This window comes from Vulpes lagopus, chromosome 10 (assembly GCF_018345385.1).
Source record: "Vulpes lagopus strain Blue_001 chromosome 10, ASM1834538v1, whole genome shotgun sequence".
In the NCBI taxonomy this organism is placed as follows: Eukaryota; Metazoa; Chordata; class Mammalia; order Carnivora; family Canidae; genus Vulpes; species Vulpes lagopus.
This window is the reverse complement of record NC_054833.1, coordinates 83,481,684-83,495,896: the sequence shown is the minus strand read 5'-3', so window position 1 is coordinate 83,495,896 and position 14,213 is coordinate 83,481,684. Positions and strand designations below refer to the sequence as shown.

The 14,213-nt window shown below is 58.0% G+C and overlaps 1 protein-coding gene across 1 annotated transcript in view; it reads right to left on the bottom strand.

The window, feature by feature from the left end:
• The window catches only part of PRKCZ (protein kinase C zeta), a 101,515-nt gene extending 95,675 nt beyond the window's left edge, over positions 1-5,840 (bottom strand). The window contains exons 1-4 of the mRNA XM_041771003.1: positions 5,641-5,840; positions 3,509-3,630; positions 2,572-2,661; positions 837-887 (exon numbers count right to left, since the gene is read on the bottom strand). Coding sequence (XP_041626937.1) covers positions 837-887; positions 2,572-2,661; positions 3,509-3,630; positions 5,641-5,711 — 334 coding nt within the window. The 5' untranslated portion in view covers positions 5,712-5,840. The remainder of the gene's footprint in view (positions 1-836; positions 888-2,571; positions 2,662-3,508; positions 3,631-5,640) is intronic.
• Positions 5,841-14,213: the final 8,373 nt, after the last annotated feature.

Sequence of the window (14,213 nt, the reverse complement as noted above, 5' to 3'; positions counted from 1 at the left end):
CTCTTTGCTGAGGAACCCCAAACCTACCTTCAGCCACACTGCTTTCCTAAACCCTAGATGCATGCACAGACAACTGCCCGCCTACCATCTCCCCCAGGCCTGGTAAGCAACAGGAACTAGGCACAGCCTCTGCCAGAACCTGCTCCCAGGCAGAGGCACCTGCCTCAGTAACAAGAGGCTAGCCCAGAGCCCATCCCAGGGACCTGCTGAGAAGGGGCTGAGCCAGGTCCCCCAGGCGGAGCAAGAAGCCACCTTTGCCCCAAGGTGCTTACTCACACAACAGAGACAGCACAGGACCAGGCCAACAGAGGGTCCGAGTGGTTGGTGAGTCCCACCTGGGTGATCTGCCCTTGGGGACACAGGGGGACAAACTTCTCTGACCTGTTTGGGGTCCGATGGCCCCTGGGACTTCAGCCCCTACAACAGGCCCACGTGGAGATGGAGCGGAGGCTCCTACCTTGTCCCTGGGAGCCAGTGTACAACCAGGTCTGGGGTGGCCATAGCCGCGGCAAATGCCTGGGAGCAGCATCCAGTTGTCCCAGACTGGGCCCTTCCCTCCTCGGGGACTTTTCCTGACAGCGCCAAGGCACCAAGCCAGTGCCCCAAAGGCAGCATCTGTTAACCAGAATGCACTCACACGCAGGCAGAGGCAAGCACACCATGAAAACTCGACGTCAGGTAACACTATCCACTACTGCTCTGCCTCTGGTCTCTGCAAGGATAACCGCTCCTAAGCCATAGCCACTAAAGGTGCCCGTCTCTGCCTTCCCAACATAACAGATCAGAATTCAAGCCATAACATGCAACACAAGTCATAGGAAAACAGCAGTACTCACTGTCTTCTCCTGGACACGGCATGCCTGGCTGCTCAGGGATGCTGGGGAACACTGGATAGAGGAAAAAGAGCAGTGTGTCATTTGGTGCGTCCTTGTGCCAGGCCCTGTGCCAGGCAGGCTACCCCGATGAACCGTCACACAAACTCTGCTGCTGATAAACCTACTCTCAGGAGATGCTCCCTGTGGCAAAACTTTGGCAGCCCAAGGAAGCTGGTGTCAAACCTCCTTTTAAAGGACTTCAAAATGCAGTGAAAAACACAGGGGGAAAAGCCGTCGGGGGACCTCAATGGCAGAGCTGCCCCCAGAAGCCTCCTTCTGTGGGCAGTAAATTAACATGGGAAGTCAGGAGCTGCACCTACCTGGAGAATGGACTTCTGAAAGCACATTAGCTTCCATTTCGCACTCAAGGTAGAGTTCAAAATTAAGTATCTTAAAATATACCCTGGGCTTCCATAACAGATTACTAAAACAGAAGCTTAAAAAGTATTAAAACTAAAAAAAAAAAAAAAGTATTAAAACTTAGCTGAAGCAACCATTCCCTTAATGTAGAAAATAAAACTGGGTTTTTAAAGCATCAGAGCTTTCGGTGTTGAAAGACTCCCTGCCATAATCAGGAGCAGGGCCAGGCTAGGTCCTTAGTGTAAACCACATTTACATAAAGAGCTACAGAAGCTGGAAAGGTAACCAACTCCTAGCCCTACACCAGGGAAAATGAGGAGCCCCCAGAAAACCACTGGGTTGGAGCTCTGGTCAAGTGCTTGGGATCGTCCGTCCCTGCCCACTCACCCTACCCCCAGCCACAAGCCTGGACTGCACAAGAGTGAATGCAGACATCACTGGTCAGAACTACATTCAGACACCCTACAGAACCCCAAGAGTGCTGAGGGGCAGGCTGAAACTCCCAATTTTTAGACTATACTGAAATCAGAACAATTCTTATTTCTCATGACTCAATTTATGACACAGCTCTGAGCTTAACAAGCTGAGGACAGTTGTGAGCCAGGAGACAACACAGCAGGGTCACGGCCACCCCGTGCGGATCCAGGCACAGTCCCCTGCCCTGCCTGCCCTCATACACTGTGGATTGGGACCCTTTCACATTCTGAAAAGGCAGAAGCCAATGAGAGAGCCTAGGCTTCTGATGCACCCAGTGAAGCCAGCCTCCAGAGAATGGGGACGAGGACCAGCACCCAAAACCCAGGCCCCTGTATTCCAGGGAGAAGGAGCCTTTCTGACTTTATCAGCTACAGCAACTTCTATTTGGATCAATAAAATATAAGATCAAAAACAAACCCAAATTGTACTAGATTCAACATCCTTAAATTATCTGGAATTCTAAGATTTTCTTTAAAAAAGATTTTATTTTTCATTCACGATAGACACAGAGAGAGAGAGAAAGGCAGAGACACAGGCAGAAGGAGAAGCAGGCTCCATGCAGGGAGCCTGACGTGGGACTCCATCCCAGGTCCCCAGAATCACACCCTGGGCCAAAGGCGGCACTAAACCTCTGGGCCACCAGGGCTGCCCTGGAATCCTAAGATTTTATTTTATTTTATTTTATTTATTTTTATATTTATTTATTTATTTATTTATTTATTTATTTATTTATTTATTTAATTTTTTTGGAATCCTAAGATTTTAAATCACAATCTTCCACGCAGCTTCCAGTCCCCAGGCCATCTCCCATCTCCCCAGACCACAAGGGGACCACTCCTCCCCTCCAGCCACCACTGACCGTGAATGATGAGTCCTTCATCCCTGCGCTGACAGGCCAGGCGGAAGGCCTCCTCCAGCTCCATCTGGGAGGACACAGTGCAGGGGTCACCTAGGTACGGCAAGAGACATCACTGAGGCCGCCAGAGGCCTAAGGCAAAGGGGTGCAATTCAAGCAGGGAAGGGCAGAGCCTGGCTGCTCCCAGCCAGGCGCCCACCGCAGAGTTGGGGGAATCCAAGAACAGCTGGCTGGGCCTGGAAGTACATCTGACTTCCGGGGACCCACAGCAGGAGGGAAGGAGTCCACCCAGAGCCCCCAGAAGTCCACCTAGAGAGCTAAACTCTGCCAATCTTCCCGGCTTGGGCAAGGATAAGGGCGTTCTTAGGTTGGTCCTAGATGCAAGGAAAGGCTCCCTGCCCCCATCCTGGATGGGAACATAGAAACACACAGAGCCCCTGCCCCGGGGCCCAACTGCTGCTCCCCTATGCTGTCTGCAGCCAGCTGGACTGTGTTCCCATCCCCAGCCTTCTCAGACGCCTGTGTGACTTAGATGGAGAAGGTTGGATGGGGAGGGAAGGACTCTGGGGCCCGAGCAACTTACCTTCCCCCTTTCCCTGACAAGATGAAAATAAGAAAGATTTATCCTTCCAAATCAGCCACTGGAAAGCCCAGGACAGAACGGAAGAACAGGGAAAGATGGCCAGAGCTGGTCCCAGGGGGACCGGGAGATCTCTGCTGCCCCCTCCCCATCTGCCCTGCGGGGGACTCTCCTCCCTCCCCACCCCCGAAAACACAGCTTCCTTTTCAGTAACCACTCCAAGAAGTGATTTCCAGCATCCTGACCCCAAAGACAGGTGTTAACTAGCTTAATGCCATCATTTTAAGGGGGCTGATCTCACTTCATCCACACAGAAGATTTAGAGATTTATAGTCTGACAGACACATGACCCAGGCCTACCTTCATTGTCCACCCACTTAAGGGTGAGCGGGTGCCCCTGACGGAGGCTGCACATCTCTCGCACTTCGTCACAGAGCTCCTCGAAGGTCATTGCTGCATCTAGGCTGGTGATCAGGATGTCCCTAGGGCAAAGAGGATGGACATGCTTCACCAAGGAGCACATTTAAATCAAATTAAATACTACTGATTGAGTTATTGGTTACATAAATGAAAATTCTCGCAAACAAAATATTACAGGCCTCTCAACAGAACTACTGACCAGTCTCATGGATGCCCCAGCACAGAAAGGAAAGATCTATCCTGTGCCTAGATGTGCCTAGATGGAGAAGTGGGGGTATCAGAAAGCATGGACTATGGAAGCCGGGCAAGCACTTGCTCAGGCATCAAGTTCAAATTCCACTCAAAAGGTCACATAGGAGGGGTACAGGTGGGGTGGACAGTGCGTCCATTTCAAGCCCACTGGCTTCATCAGACCTTCCCCCAAAGCTGATGGTGTGAACAGTAGACCAGACTGGAGCTGGAAAGAGGAAGACCCCCATGTGGTTGTTTCTGTGAGCTTAGAAGAGGACTGAGACTCAATCTGGCAAAGCAGGGTCTCCACCTCCATGGTGCATTCATTACCTGGAAATACCCTCAAAACACAGGTACTGCTGCATTCTGCTTGGGCCCCACTCAGACCCTGGTGACGGCACATCCTCCAAAGGCCAGCTTGGGGGCTCCCTATTTTTAACAATGACATCTTCAATGGGTCTGACCTTCCATTGTGGCCCCGCTGTCCAAAACAACCTCCCAGCAGCCAGGCGGCAGCACAGTCCATCCGGAGTACCAGGACCCTGGAGGCCTGGATAAGTGAGCCCCTTGGGGGAGGGACCAGGGCAGGGGCAGCAGGAGGGAGCGGGGAGCAGGGGTAAGGCAGGAACCTCAGTGCAGTCCAGGTACTACCTACCACCAAGGGAGAAAGGAAGAGTGTGGGAGGAGGAGGAAGAGGGAGGGGATGGGAGAACAGGATGAGTGGATGCCTCATCAGCCCAGGAACCAAACTTAACGGGTCACATTACTGGCAGTAACCAAAGCACTCTCCAGGGGCCAAAGTAGGGGGCAGGGGGTGGGGGCAGCAGGCTCCCTCCAGAACTCCCAGGCTCCAGTCCACTTTGCCTGCCCCCACCTCTCCACCCAGTGCCTGACACTGCTTCCTTGAGCCCAGCCTGGGGGCAGGCTGGGGTGGGGGTGGGGGTCCCATCTCCACCCACCCCGGGCCAGGCGGCTGGGGTGTGGACTTCCTCACCCTGAGGACCAACTCTGATTTTTCACAAAGCGGCTTATTGCTCAATCCCACAGTTCCTGGCTGGGAAGAGGACTGTCAGATATGGGGACAGGCCTTCCACCGGGTTCACCAGCCAGAGAGCCAACCTGTTCTGGCCCTGCATGAGTCAACAGGCAGACCTCTTCAGGTGGGCTGGCCACGGTCCCCCCAGAAATCACTCCTCCCCAGAGCCCTGTCACCCGCTCTGCCAGGTGACCCAGCTGACCATGGCAGAAGGCACAGGACAGGTGTGACCTGAGACCCTCACCGAGTCAAGAGCCCCAGGCTCCCCCCCAGTCTGGAGGATGCCGCAGGAGGCGCACCTCCGGGGAGACCTCGGCGTCCAGCAGCCGCAGCTGCAGGGTTTTCGCCGCCCCCGAGCGCCGGGGGCTGGGGCCGGATCCCGGCCCCGCACACCACCAGCAGGGCTGCCCCGCGGCGGCCCGGCCCCTGCCCGAGCGGTGCCCGCTCGCCCCATTTTACCGCGGGCAGCGCGAGTCCAGGGCGCCGCGCGGGGCGGGGCGGGGCGGGGCGGATCAGAGTCCGAAAGATCCGCTCCCCGCAGAGCGGCGCCTCGGGCCGTGCGCCCCCCCCCCCCGCCTCCCCGGGCCGCGCCGCCGAGCCCTCCGGCCGGGAGCGGGGGACCGCGGGAAGCCCCGACTGCACGGCTCGGCCGGCGGCTTCCGCGCGGCCAGAACCGGCGCTCGCAGGGGTGCGGCCTCCGCGTCCCGCCACCTCCGCGCCTCCGCGCCTTCGCGCCTCCGCACCGGGCGCCCCCGGCCCGCCCCCCGCAGCGGCGGCCACCCGGGCCGGCGGCGGGCGCGCTCACCCGCTGTGGTGCGCCTTCAGGCGGACGCGGCAGCCGCTCCCGTCCATCTTGGGGCCGGCGGGGCTGGGCATGGCGCTCGGCCGTCAGCCGTCATGGGCGCCCCGCGGCCGGCCGGGGCGCCAGGTGCGGCGGCGGGACGGGAAGGGCGCGCGGCGCGGGGCCCCAGGGCGGGGCCGGCCCGGCCCGCGGAACCTGGACGGCGGCGGCGGCGGCGGCGGCGGCGGCGGCGGGCGGGGCTCGAACTCCGGCGCCAGGCCCGGGCGGGGGGCAGGGTCCGAACGGGGCCGGCCGGGGCGCGGCGGGCGGCCAATCGGCGGGACGGGCGGCCCCGGGGCGGCGGCGCTGGCACCTGCGGCCAATGAGGGCGAGGCGGGGCCGCCACCTGGGCCAATCCCCGGGGCCCCCGCGCCGCGACCCAATGGCTCCGCGCGGGGCGGCCTCTACCTGCCGGGCGGGGCGCGGCCCACCTGCGGCCAATGGGAGCGCGCGCGGCGCGGCTCTGCCCGGCAACGGGGGCGGCGCGCGGCGGGCCCCGCTCTGGCCCCTCGGCGCCGTGGGCCCCGGGAGCCTGCTGCGGAGGCGGGCGGTGCGGGGGCCCCATCCCCGGCTCGCGGGTCGGAGCTCGGGCGGTCCGCGCGGACGAGCGCTGCGGGGCCCGGCCGAGCTCGAGGCCGAGAGGACCGCGCCACGAGGACCGTCCGCCCGCCCGCCCCGCCCCGGGGGATCCAAGGTCGCGCTGGCGGCTCCCTCTGCTCTGGCGGACTCCTTGGCCGGGACGAGGACCCTGCGTTTGCCCACGTCGCCCACGATCTTCGTGTTTGAGTCCACACCTCCGTGGGTCGTCCTAACTGCTGCACCTGACCCGGATCAGCGCCTCCGAACACCGCCCCCCCCCCCCCCCGGCCCGCTCCGCAGCGGTCGGGTCGCGCCCGGTTGCCTCCACGTGGCCCACACCCGCGGCGCCTGGAGGACCTCACCTGGGCACCACGCGGGCACCCCACATTCGGGTCTGCACTCGCGCCTCCCCGCCAAGCCCCCTCCTCCCCTTCCCCACGCCACCCAGGGGGCAACCTCCGACCTGGGACTCCAGGCCCGCCAAGCCTTCACTCCTCACCTGGACAGGCTTCTGGTACTCGGTACTCACACTCCCATTCCGCGGAGCCTTCCCGGTACCTCCTTGGTACTAGGCGCTGGGGTGAGCCTGGAGAACCAAGTGGACGGTGATTTATGGCCGTGGAACTCATCATCTCCAGAGGGATGGACACAGAGAAACCTGCTGAAAGCCCATCTCTCACCTACTTAGGATGCTGTCAACTCTCCCTTGGTAAAACACAGCAAAGGGCTCTACAGGTCACATCTGTCCATTCTCTGCTCTCTTTACAACAAAACTGCCAGGAGCCTCTGCAGCCCGCATCCCTGCCACATTCTCTTGAGCACCTCCCCACAATCTCCCTACACACACACCCATCATCACTGACTCCTGTGTTTTAAATACAATGGTGGGATCCCTGGGTGGCGCAGCGGTTCGGCGCCTGCCTTTGGCCCAGGGCGCGATCCTGGAGACCCGGGATCGAATCCCACATCGGGCTCCCGGTGCATGAAGCCTGCTTCTCCCTCCACCTGTGTCTCTGCCTCTCTCTCTCTCTCTCTCTCTCTCTGTGACTATCATAAATAAATAAATGAAATAAATAAAATACAATGGTTAGTTCTCAAGACTTTTTCTTGATTGGCTCTTGGCAGTGGTCTGACCCCTCCTAGAAGGTCTGACCCCAGGATGCTGCTCTCTGCTGTTTCACCCTGCTCTCTCCTACGTCTCCCTCTGCTGCTTCCTCCTGGTCTCACTCTCAAATCCCCTACTGCCCCAGCTTCTCTCTCCTGCTTAGGGCTGCTACCAACACCAACCTAAGCTAAATTGCTCCCCTGGACTCCTGAGCCTGATTCCCCACACACACACCTCTCATCCCAGCAGAAGCCCCTCAGCCATGTTCTTCCCCATCTCTGTCAGTGCCAACCTCACTTTTCTAGGTGCTCACTCAGAAAACCTCCTCTCCCTCTTATACCCCACATGTATTTCCAGATTCCTACACATCTCACCACCTCCGCTGCTACCATCTAGTCCCTGCTATATCCTTTGTGCAGGGATTTTTGCAGCAATCCCCCAATGTCCTTAAAAATGTAAGTCAGTCCATGTCCATCTATCAGGGGTTCAAGACCCCCAGGGATTCCCACTGTTCTCAGGAAAAGATCATAGGCCCTACAGGATGTGAGGCCCCATTCCTTTATCTCCCACCATTCTCATCCTGTCTCACTCACCTCCAGATACCTAGCCACTTTGCTTCCCCTTGCCTCAGGGCCTTTGCACATGCTGTTCCCTCTCCCAGAAGCACCTTTGCTCAGACCCACACTTCCTTTGAGTCTCCACTTAATATCCCTGATGCCTGTATTGCTCTGTTCCCCCATCCCACCCCATTGGTTATTCCTCCATTGCCCCAGCATGGGCATGTAGAGCTCTTGGCTGTCAGTTGGGCATGAAGGGAAATGGAGTATGAGGGTTTGCCATGCCAGGGGAGCAGTGTGGTGCTCATGGGGATGAGCAGGACCAGAGAAGGCAAGTGTGTGGGAGGCACCTCTTCCTGTGCCTGGCCCACCAAGCAGCCCATGGCCAGCACTGTGGCCTCATCCCCACGGCTGTCCAGAGCCCAGCCTGGCACGTGGCCTCAGGCAGGGCTGGCTGGTGGAGATGAGCACAGTTACATCTCAGTGGACACAGGCTGTCACTGAATGGAGAGGGGTCCTCTGATCCCCTACAGCATCTCCCTGGTACTCTGACCTCCTGCCCTTAAGGCAGGGAAGGAGGCAGTTCTTGGTGGACAGCCACCCCACTGCATGACCATTTCTCCCACACGCCCCACCAGACATGACAGCCCAAGTCTGGCCCCAGAATCCTTTCTCACCAGGGAAGCTCTTGCTGGGGTAGGAGCCCTGAAGGAACTGACTTCACCTGCAGATCCCAGCTGACATGTGGAACCTCTATCCTGGCAGCTGGGACCAGCGTCTGGTACTGTCTTGCCCCCAATCCTTTTTGGGGGAAGTCAGGAGGAGAGCCTGAGGTGCTGAGCTTGAGGGCCAGAAGTGGGGGAGGGTGAATACGGGAGGCTGGGGCGTCTGTTCTCTGTGAGGGTGGGGGTGAGGAGAGGCATACTCCAGAGGGAGGGCCAGGGGAAGGCTCCACTCTTAGGTCTCTTACACATCCTGCCCCAGGCTGGGGTGAGGGCACAGGGGTCATCTGCCATGCCCAGAAAACTAACCTGGTCTCCAGACACCTCACAGGACTGCCCCCAAGCATGGAGGGCTTTGGATTTTCATTGTCTCCACCAAGCAGCTCTGCAAAACAAGGGGTCCCACCTCCCCACCAGGCCTGTAGACAATCTCCAGATGGTGGGCAGCCACCTGCCCCGAGCCCCTATCCTTTCCCACCCTACCATTAGAGGGTGTGGTCCTGACCAGCAGGTGGTAGTGCAGGCCTTGTGCTCTGGCAGCAGACACAGGCTGTTTGTTCCCAAATTTTCAACCACTCCCCACTCCACACGTGACAGAGGTTGGGACCCAGTCAGCATAGGCCACTGCTGTGTCTCCACAGGGCCTGGTTGTCTGGCACATTGTGGGATGAATGAGTGAAGCAGTGAGTAGGCAGGGAACCCTCAGAATTGCCACGCCAGGCCCTGCTCTGAGGGGCACTGGGCAGGGTTCCTGCTTCTGCAGTCTGCCAAGTAAGGGAGCTGGGGAGTGTGAGGCAGGGAGGTGGCCTTGGTCGCCCACGGACAGACCTGCCAAAGGCCCTGGGGATGAGGGCAAGTCCCTTCCACCTCTCAGCAGCTTCTGTGTTTCCCAGATCTCCCTGCAAACACATCATGTGTTTTCAAAATGACAAACATTTATTTCCAAAATGAAAAAATACGAAGGTGTGGGTTTTTTTAAAAGGGATTATAAAAGTGATAGAGGCTTTCTGGAAAGCTTCAACATCACAGAAGGGTGTCAGGAGAACTCTGCTACCCCACCTCCCTCCTCTCCTAACAGATTCCCCTGGGGCAGTGTCCCCTCTCTTGTCACCTGGGACCCCAGAGCAGGTGCGGTGCTGGTGGGGGAGGAGGGTGACCAGGCCCCAGCTAGCTTACCCTGATTTTCTAACATGAATGTTCTTTATGAGAATGCTTTCAAATGACATTGAGATGCTTTAGGGGAAGGGTGAAAGCCAGGCGAAGTGTATGCTCCGTGAGACATATCAGACACAAGCAAAGGCCTCCTCCCTCCTCTCCTAACAGATTCCCCTGGGGCAGTGTCCCCTCTCTTGTCACCTGGGACCCCAGAGCAGGTGCGGTGCTGGTGGGGGAGGAGGGTGACCAGGCCCCAGCTAGCTTACCCTGATTTTCTAACATGAATGTTCTTTATGAGAATGCTTTCAAATGACATTGAGATGCTTTAGGGGAAGGGTGAAAGCCAGGCGAAGTGTATGCTCCGTGAGACATATCAGACACAAGCAAAGGCCTCCCATGGGGTGCCTCCAAATGGGACCTTCCTGCAGAACCCCTCCCACCCCCCGAGGTCTGTCTTCCTCATCAGAGCTCACGGACTGCATTTGTGCCAGCTTGGGACAGCCCAGAAAGAGGTGGCTATCAGGGGCTGGCGTGTCTGGAGCCTGTGGGGTGGAGACCCCTCGTCCTCCTGCCAGGTGTGACACTGCCCCAGGCAGTGAGGACCACAGCAGAGTCTCAGGAAACCCAGGGTGTGTGCTTGGCGCACAGCTGTGGGAGGAGCAGGGCAGCAGGTGTTTCCTTTCTTTGTCATAGATCACGGGATTTGGAAAAACTGGTTCAAGAGACAACATTCACTTCACTGGCTCATTAATTTGTTCAGCGGATGTTGACGAAGGGCCTACTGGGTGCCAGGATACAGAGGGGACTCAGGCAGACATGGCGGCTCTGTCATGGAAACTGCACACTGGTGGAGAGACAGACCACTGTCATTGGTCACATGACAGGGCAGTTTATTGGAGAGAGCCCGGTCTGACCAGGTCCCTGGGAGACAGTGTGACAATGGGATGAGGATGTGTGCGGTGAAGCAGGAGAGCAGGACAGGCAGGTTGGGTGGCTCGTGCAAAGGCTCTGTGGCCCCAGGAAGCACGGTTGTGTGGAGGTGTCAAAGCAAGGCTGCAGAAGCTGCTGTAACAGACACTGAGGGGCCTCTAGGACCATGTTAAGGAGAGTGGGGGAGCCAGTGGCAGCCCTGGGAGCTTCCAGAAAAGGTTGCCCCGTTCCCTGGGCAAGGTCCTGGCCAGAGGGAGAGGGAGAGGTGTGTCTTCATCTCTATGGGCTTCTGGGCCTGGGTGTGTGTCTGTCTGCATGTGTGTCTGTGTGTATTGTGTGAGTATCTTATTAACACAGTGTGTGTATCGCATTTGTGTGTCTCTGTATGGATGTGTCCGAGGCAATGGTGTGCATCGACGTGCCAGGGACCAATATATTACTTCTCTGCTCCAGATTCACCATTTCCTACCTGTGAGTATAGATGGCATTCCTTCGGGCCAAGGGTGCGGGTTTCTGGCTCCGGGCACTGCAGGACCGTTCATCGCAGCCGGGCCAGCCTGAGCGCGGCAGGTGCAGCGGCGGCCCCAGCCAGCCCCTCTCCTCCCACCACGGCGCGGTGCTGCACTGTCCCAGCAGAGGGCGCCAGAGGGACGCGGCCGGAGAAGGGGTGCCGCCTGGTCAGCGCAGGTGGGCGGGGTGTGGGCTGAGGGCATCCTGACCCCCCCCACCCAGGCCCAGAACACAGCCCAACTCCTACTTGAGGAGAGGCGCCCCCTCAGCCCCAGGGTGCTAGGCCTGTCTCTACCTGCAGTCACTGTCCACAGCTTCATTGTCCATTGTATCAAGTGATCCCTGTTCAGTCACTGGCTAGACCTGGGTGGGCATGGTCTGCATGTGTGTGTGTATGTGTGTGTGTGTGCTGCGTGTGCGTGCTTGTGCACCATGTGTGTTTCAGTGTGCATGCACTGGTGCAGGTGCTGGGAGAGGCCTTGTCTGGCTGAGGCAGAACAGCTAGGAGGGTGGGTTCCTAGGTCCGGGGGCTGCAGAGACACTGACTACTCGGAGATCTGGATGCCACTGTGCCAGCCACTCCTACATCCAACCAACTCTCACACAGAGGCCTGCAGCTGACATTGTCCCATCACCCAAGCGAAGAACACTGAGGCACCAGCACCCTGGGTGCTGCCTGGGACAGTCCCTGGGACGTGGGTATCACAGGTCCATTTTCTGAATGAGGACTTGAGGGTCTGGGTGTCCCAGTGCTTTGTCCATGGTCATGGGGCTGGCAAGGTGTGGGGCCAGGACAGCCTGGGCCAATGGGGGCGCACTGCACATCTCTCCTTTCCTGCTGGATGTGTCCACTTTCCTTGGGGCCCCTGACAAGCAGGGCCAGGGCACCACGGAGGATGAGGCCCTTCCCCTCCTGGGAAATGGAATCTCTCCCACTTTTAATCCCCTCAGCTGCCTGGGATTATATTTAAAACCCCAAGCAAGCCTGACATGCATCTGAGGAGGCAGCACCCAAAACCACGGTCACCATGGCAATGCCACTCCACGGGGGCTGCATATGGGTGCTATTTTAGCCATAAGAAAACCATAGTTAACTAGAAGCATCACAGGGAGACACGATGACAGAGTGAGACAGGCCTCCAGCTGCCTGGCCGAGCCCTTTGTCTGTCCACCCAGGTGGGAGCCTGTCCATGCACAGCTGTGGGGGCACTGGGCCCTGGTAACTCCACCTGGCCGAGCCCACCCTCCACTGTCTTCTTTGCCTTTCACTCAAAGACTGAGATGGGGGCCCCCCAGCGGGCCACAGAGCTTGGCATTATGTGTAAACTGCTCTGGAGTTAGGCTTCCAGGCTGCCATGGTGCCCAGTAACCCCTTCCTGGGAAGGGATTAGAAGGTGCAGCTGGGATCACTTTCTAGAAAGCAAGGTGACAGTGTGCATCCAGAGCCTTTAGATCTCATCATTCCAGTTCAGGAAATCCGTTGTAAGGAGAGAACTGGGTGTGCAAACCTCTATGAGTCCCAGGCAGCTATCCTGATGTTTGCAGGGGCAGGGGCAGGAGGTGACATGGCTGGCTGCAGAACAAAGGCAAAGTCCACCACAGGCCCCACATGACCTTTGAGAGCTGATGTTATGCACAGACACATGCACAGTTGATGCCACCAGGTCCCAGGCAGGACTGGGGCTGCCGACCAGCCCCAAGGGAGCCCCCTGTGCTGGGGCAGCTCTCAACCTTTCCTGTGGGTATCAGAGGCCACCTAACCTTCTGTAACTTTACCTCCGTCTTCTCCGGCCTTCCTCCCAAGCCTGTGCACTCAGCGGCAGAAAGACAAAATGACTCAAGTTTTCACCTGAACCGTTGATTCAAACAGCCTCCTAGGTTCTGCGTGGGCTCCCTCATCTCTATACTTGCCTCCCCTACAAAGACGCGTCTGGGTGCTGTGGGAGGGGACAGCTGCTAACTCACGGCGGTGGCAGGAGGGGCCGTCAGACCCTTGCTGGGCTGGCTGTGGCGAGCAAAGTGAGCAAGAGTAGGCAGCTCTGACCCCACCATCCCATCTGCACCCACAGCTGAGGCACTTTCTGGGATCATGAGGCCATTGCGAAGAGACATCAGAAGACATGAGAGTCCAGGTTCAGAGACAACCTGATTGCTCTCAGTACAGAGAGTGGTGGGAACAGTGAATTTGCCTCAATCTGCTTGCCCCTGAGCCCCACAGGAGAATACTCTGTGTGCAGTGGGTTCTGTGACAGGAAGTGAACCCCGAGCTCAGGGAACCCAGGTATATCACAATATCTGGGCAGGAAAAAAAACCCGCCCTTTCTCAGGGGGAGATAATTCTAAACTGTTCATTCAACAAACCTCCTTGAAGACATGGTCCAGAGCAAGAGGCAGTTGGCATCTTGCCTCATTCAGAAAATGGACCTGTGATACCCACGTCCCAGGGATGTGCAGAAACAGAGACAGGAAACTGTCTCCCAGCAGGAACTTGGGGTGCTGCTTCTGGACCCAGCAAATCCCAGCAACCCCCCAGGAGGGGCGGCCTCTCTATGGTCCTTGCTGGCTCTTCCAAGCCTCTGCCTTTTCAGGTGGAGCTCCAGCCTCAGTGGACCCAGAGCAGGCACCCCAGAGGTTCAGGAGAGCAGGCCACCACAACCTGCCTGTCCTGTCCTTGTTGTCTGTCCGCAGCACACTTCCCCCTGAACTGAGCCAAGAATGGGAGCAAGTGTTCCCTGATGCATGTCTCTCCTCCATGCACAGCACACATCACATGCCATCCTGGGAAACCAGCTGTCTGAAAAGTCAAAGCCCCAGTTACAGTGTTTCCCAAATCCCATGGTGTCAAGTCACTGGCCCTGGGGTTGGACAAGCAGTCAGCTCCCGTGAGCCTGTGGCCCTTCCCTGCCTCCTCCATACTCTGAATGCCTTCTCCCTGCAGCCCCCTGGCCTTCCCCATTCCTCAGGCTCACTGCTGCTCCC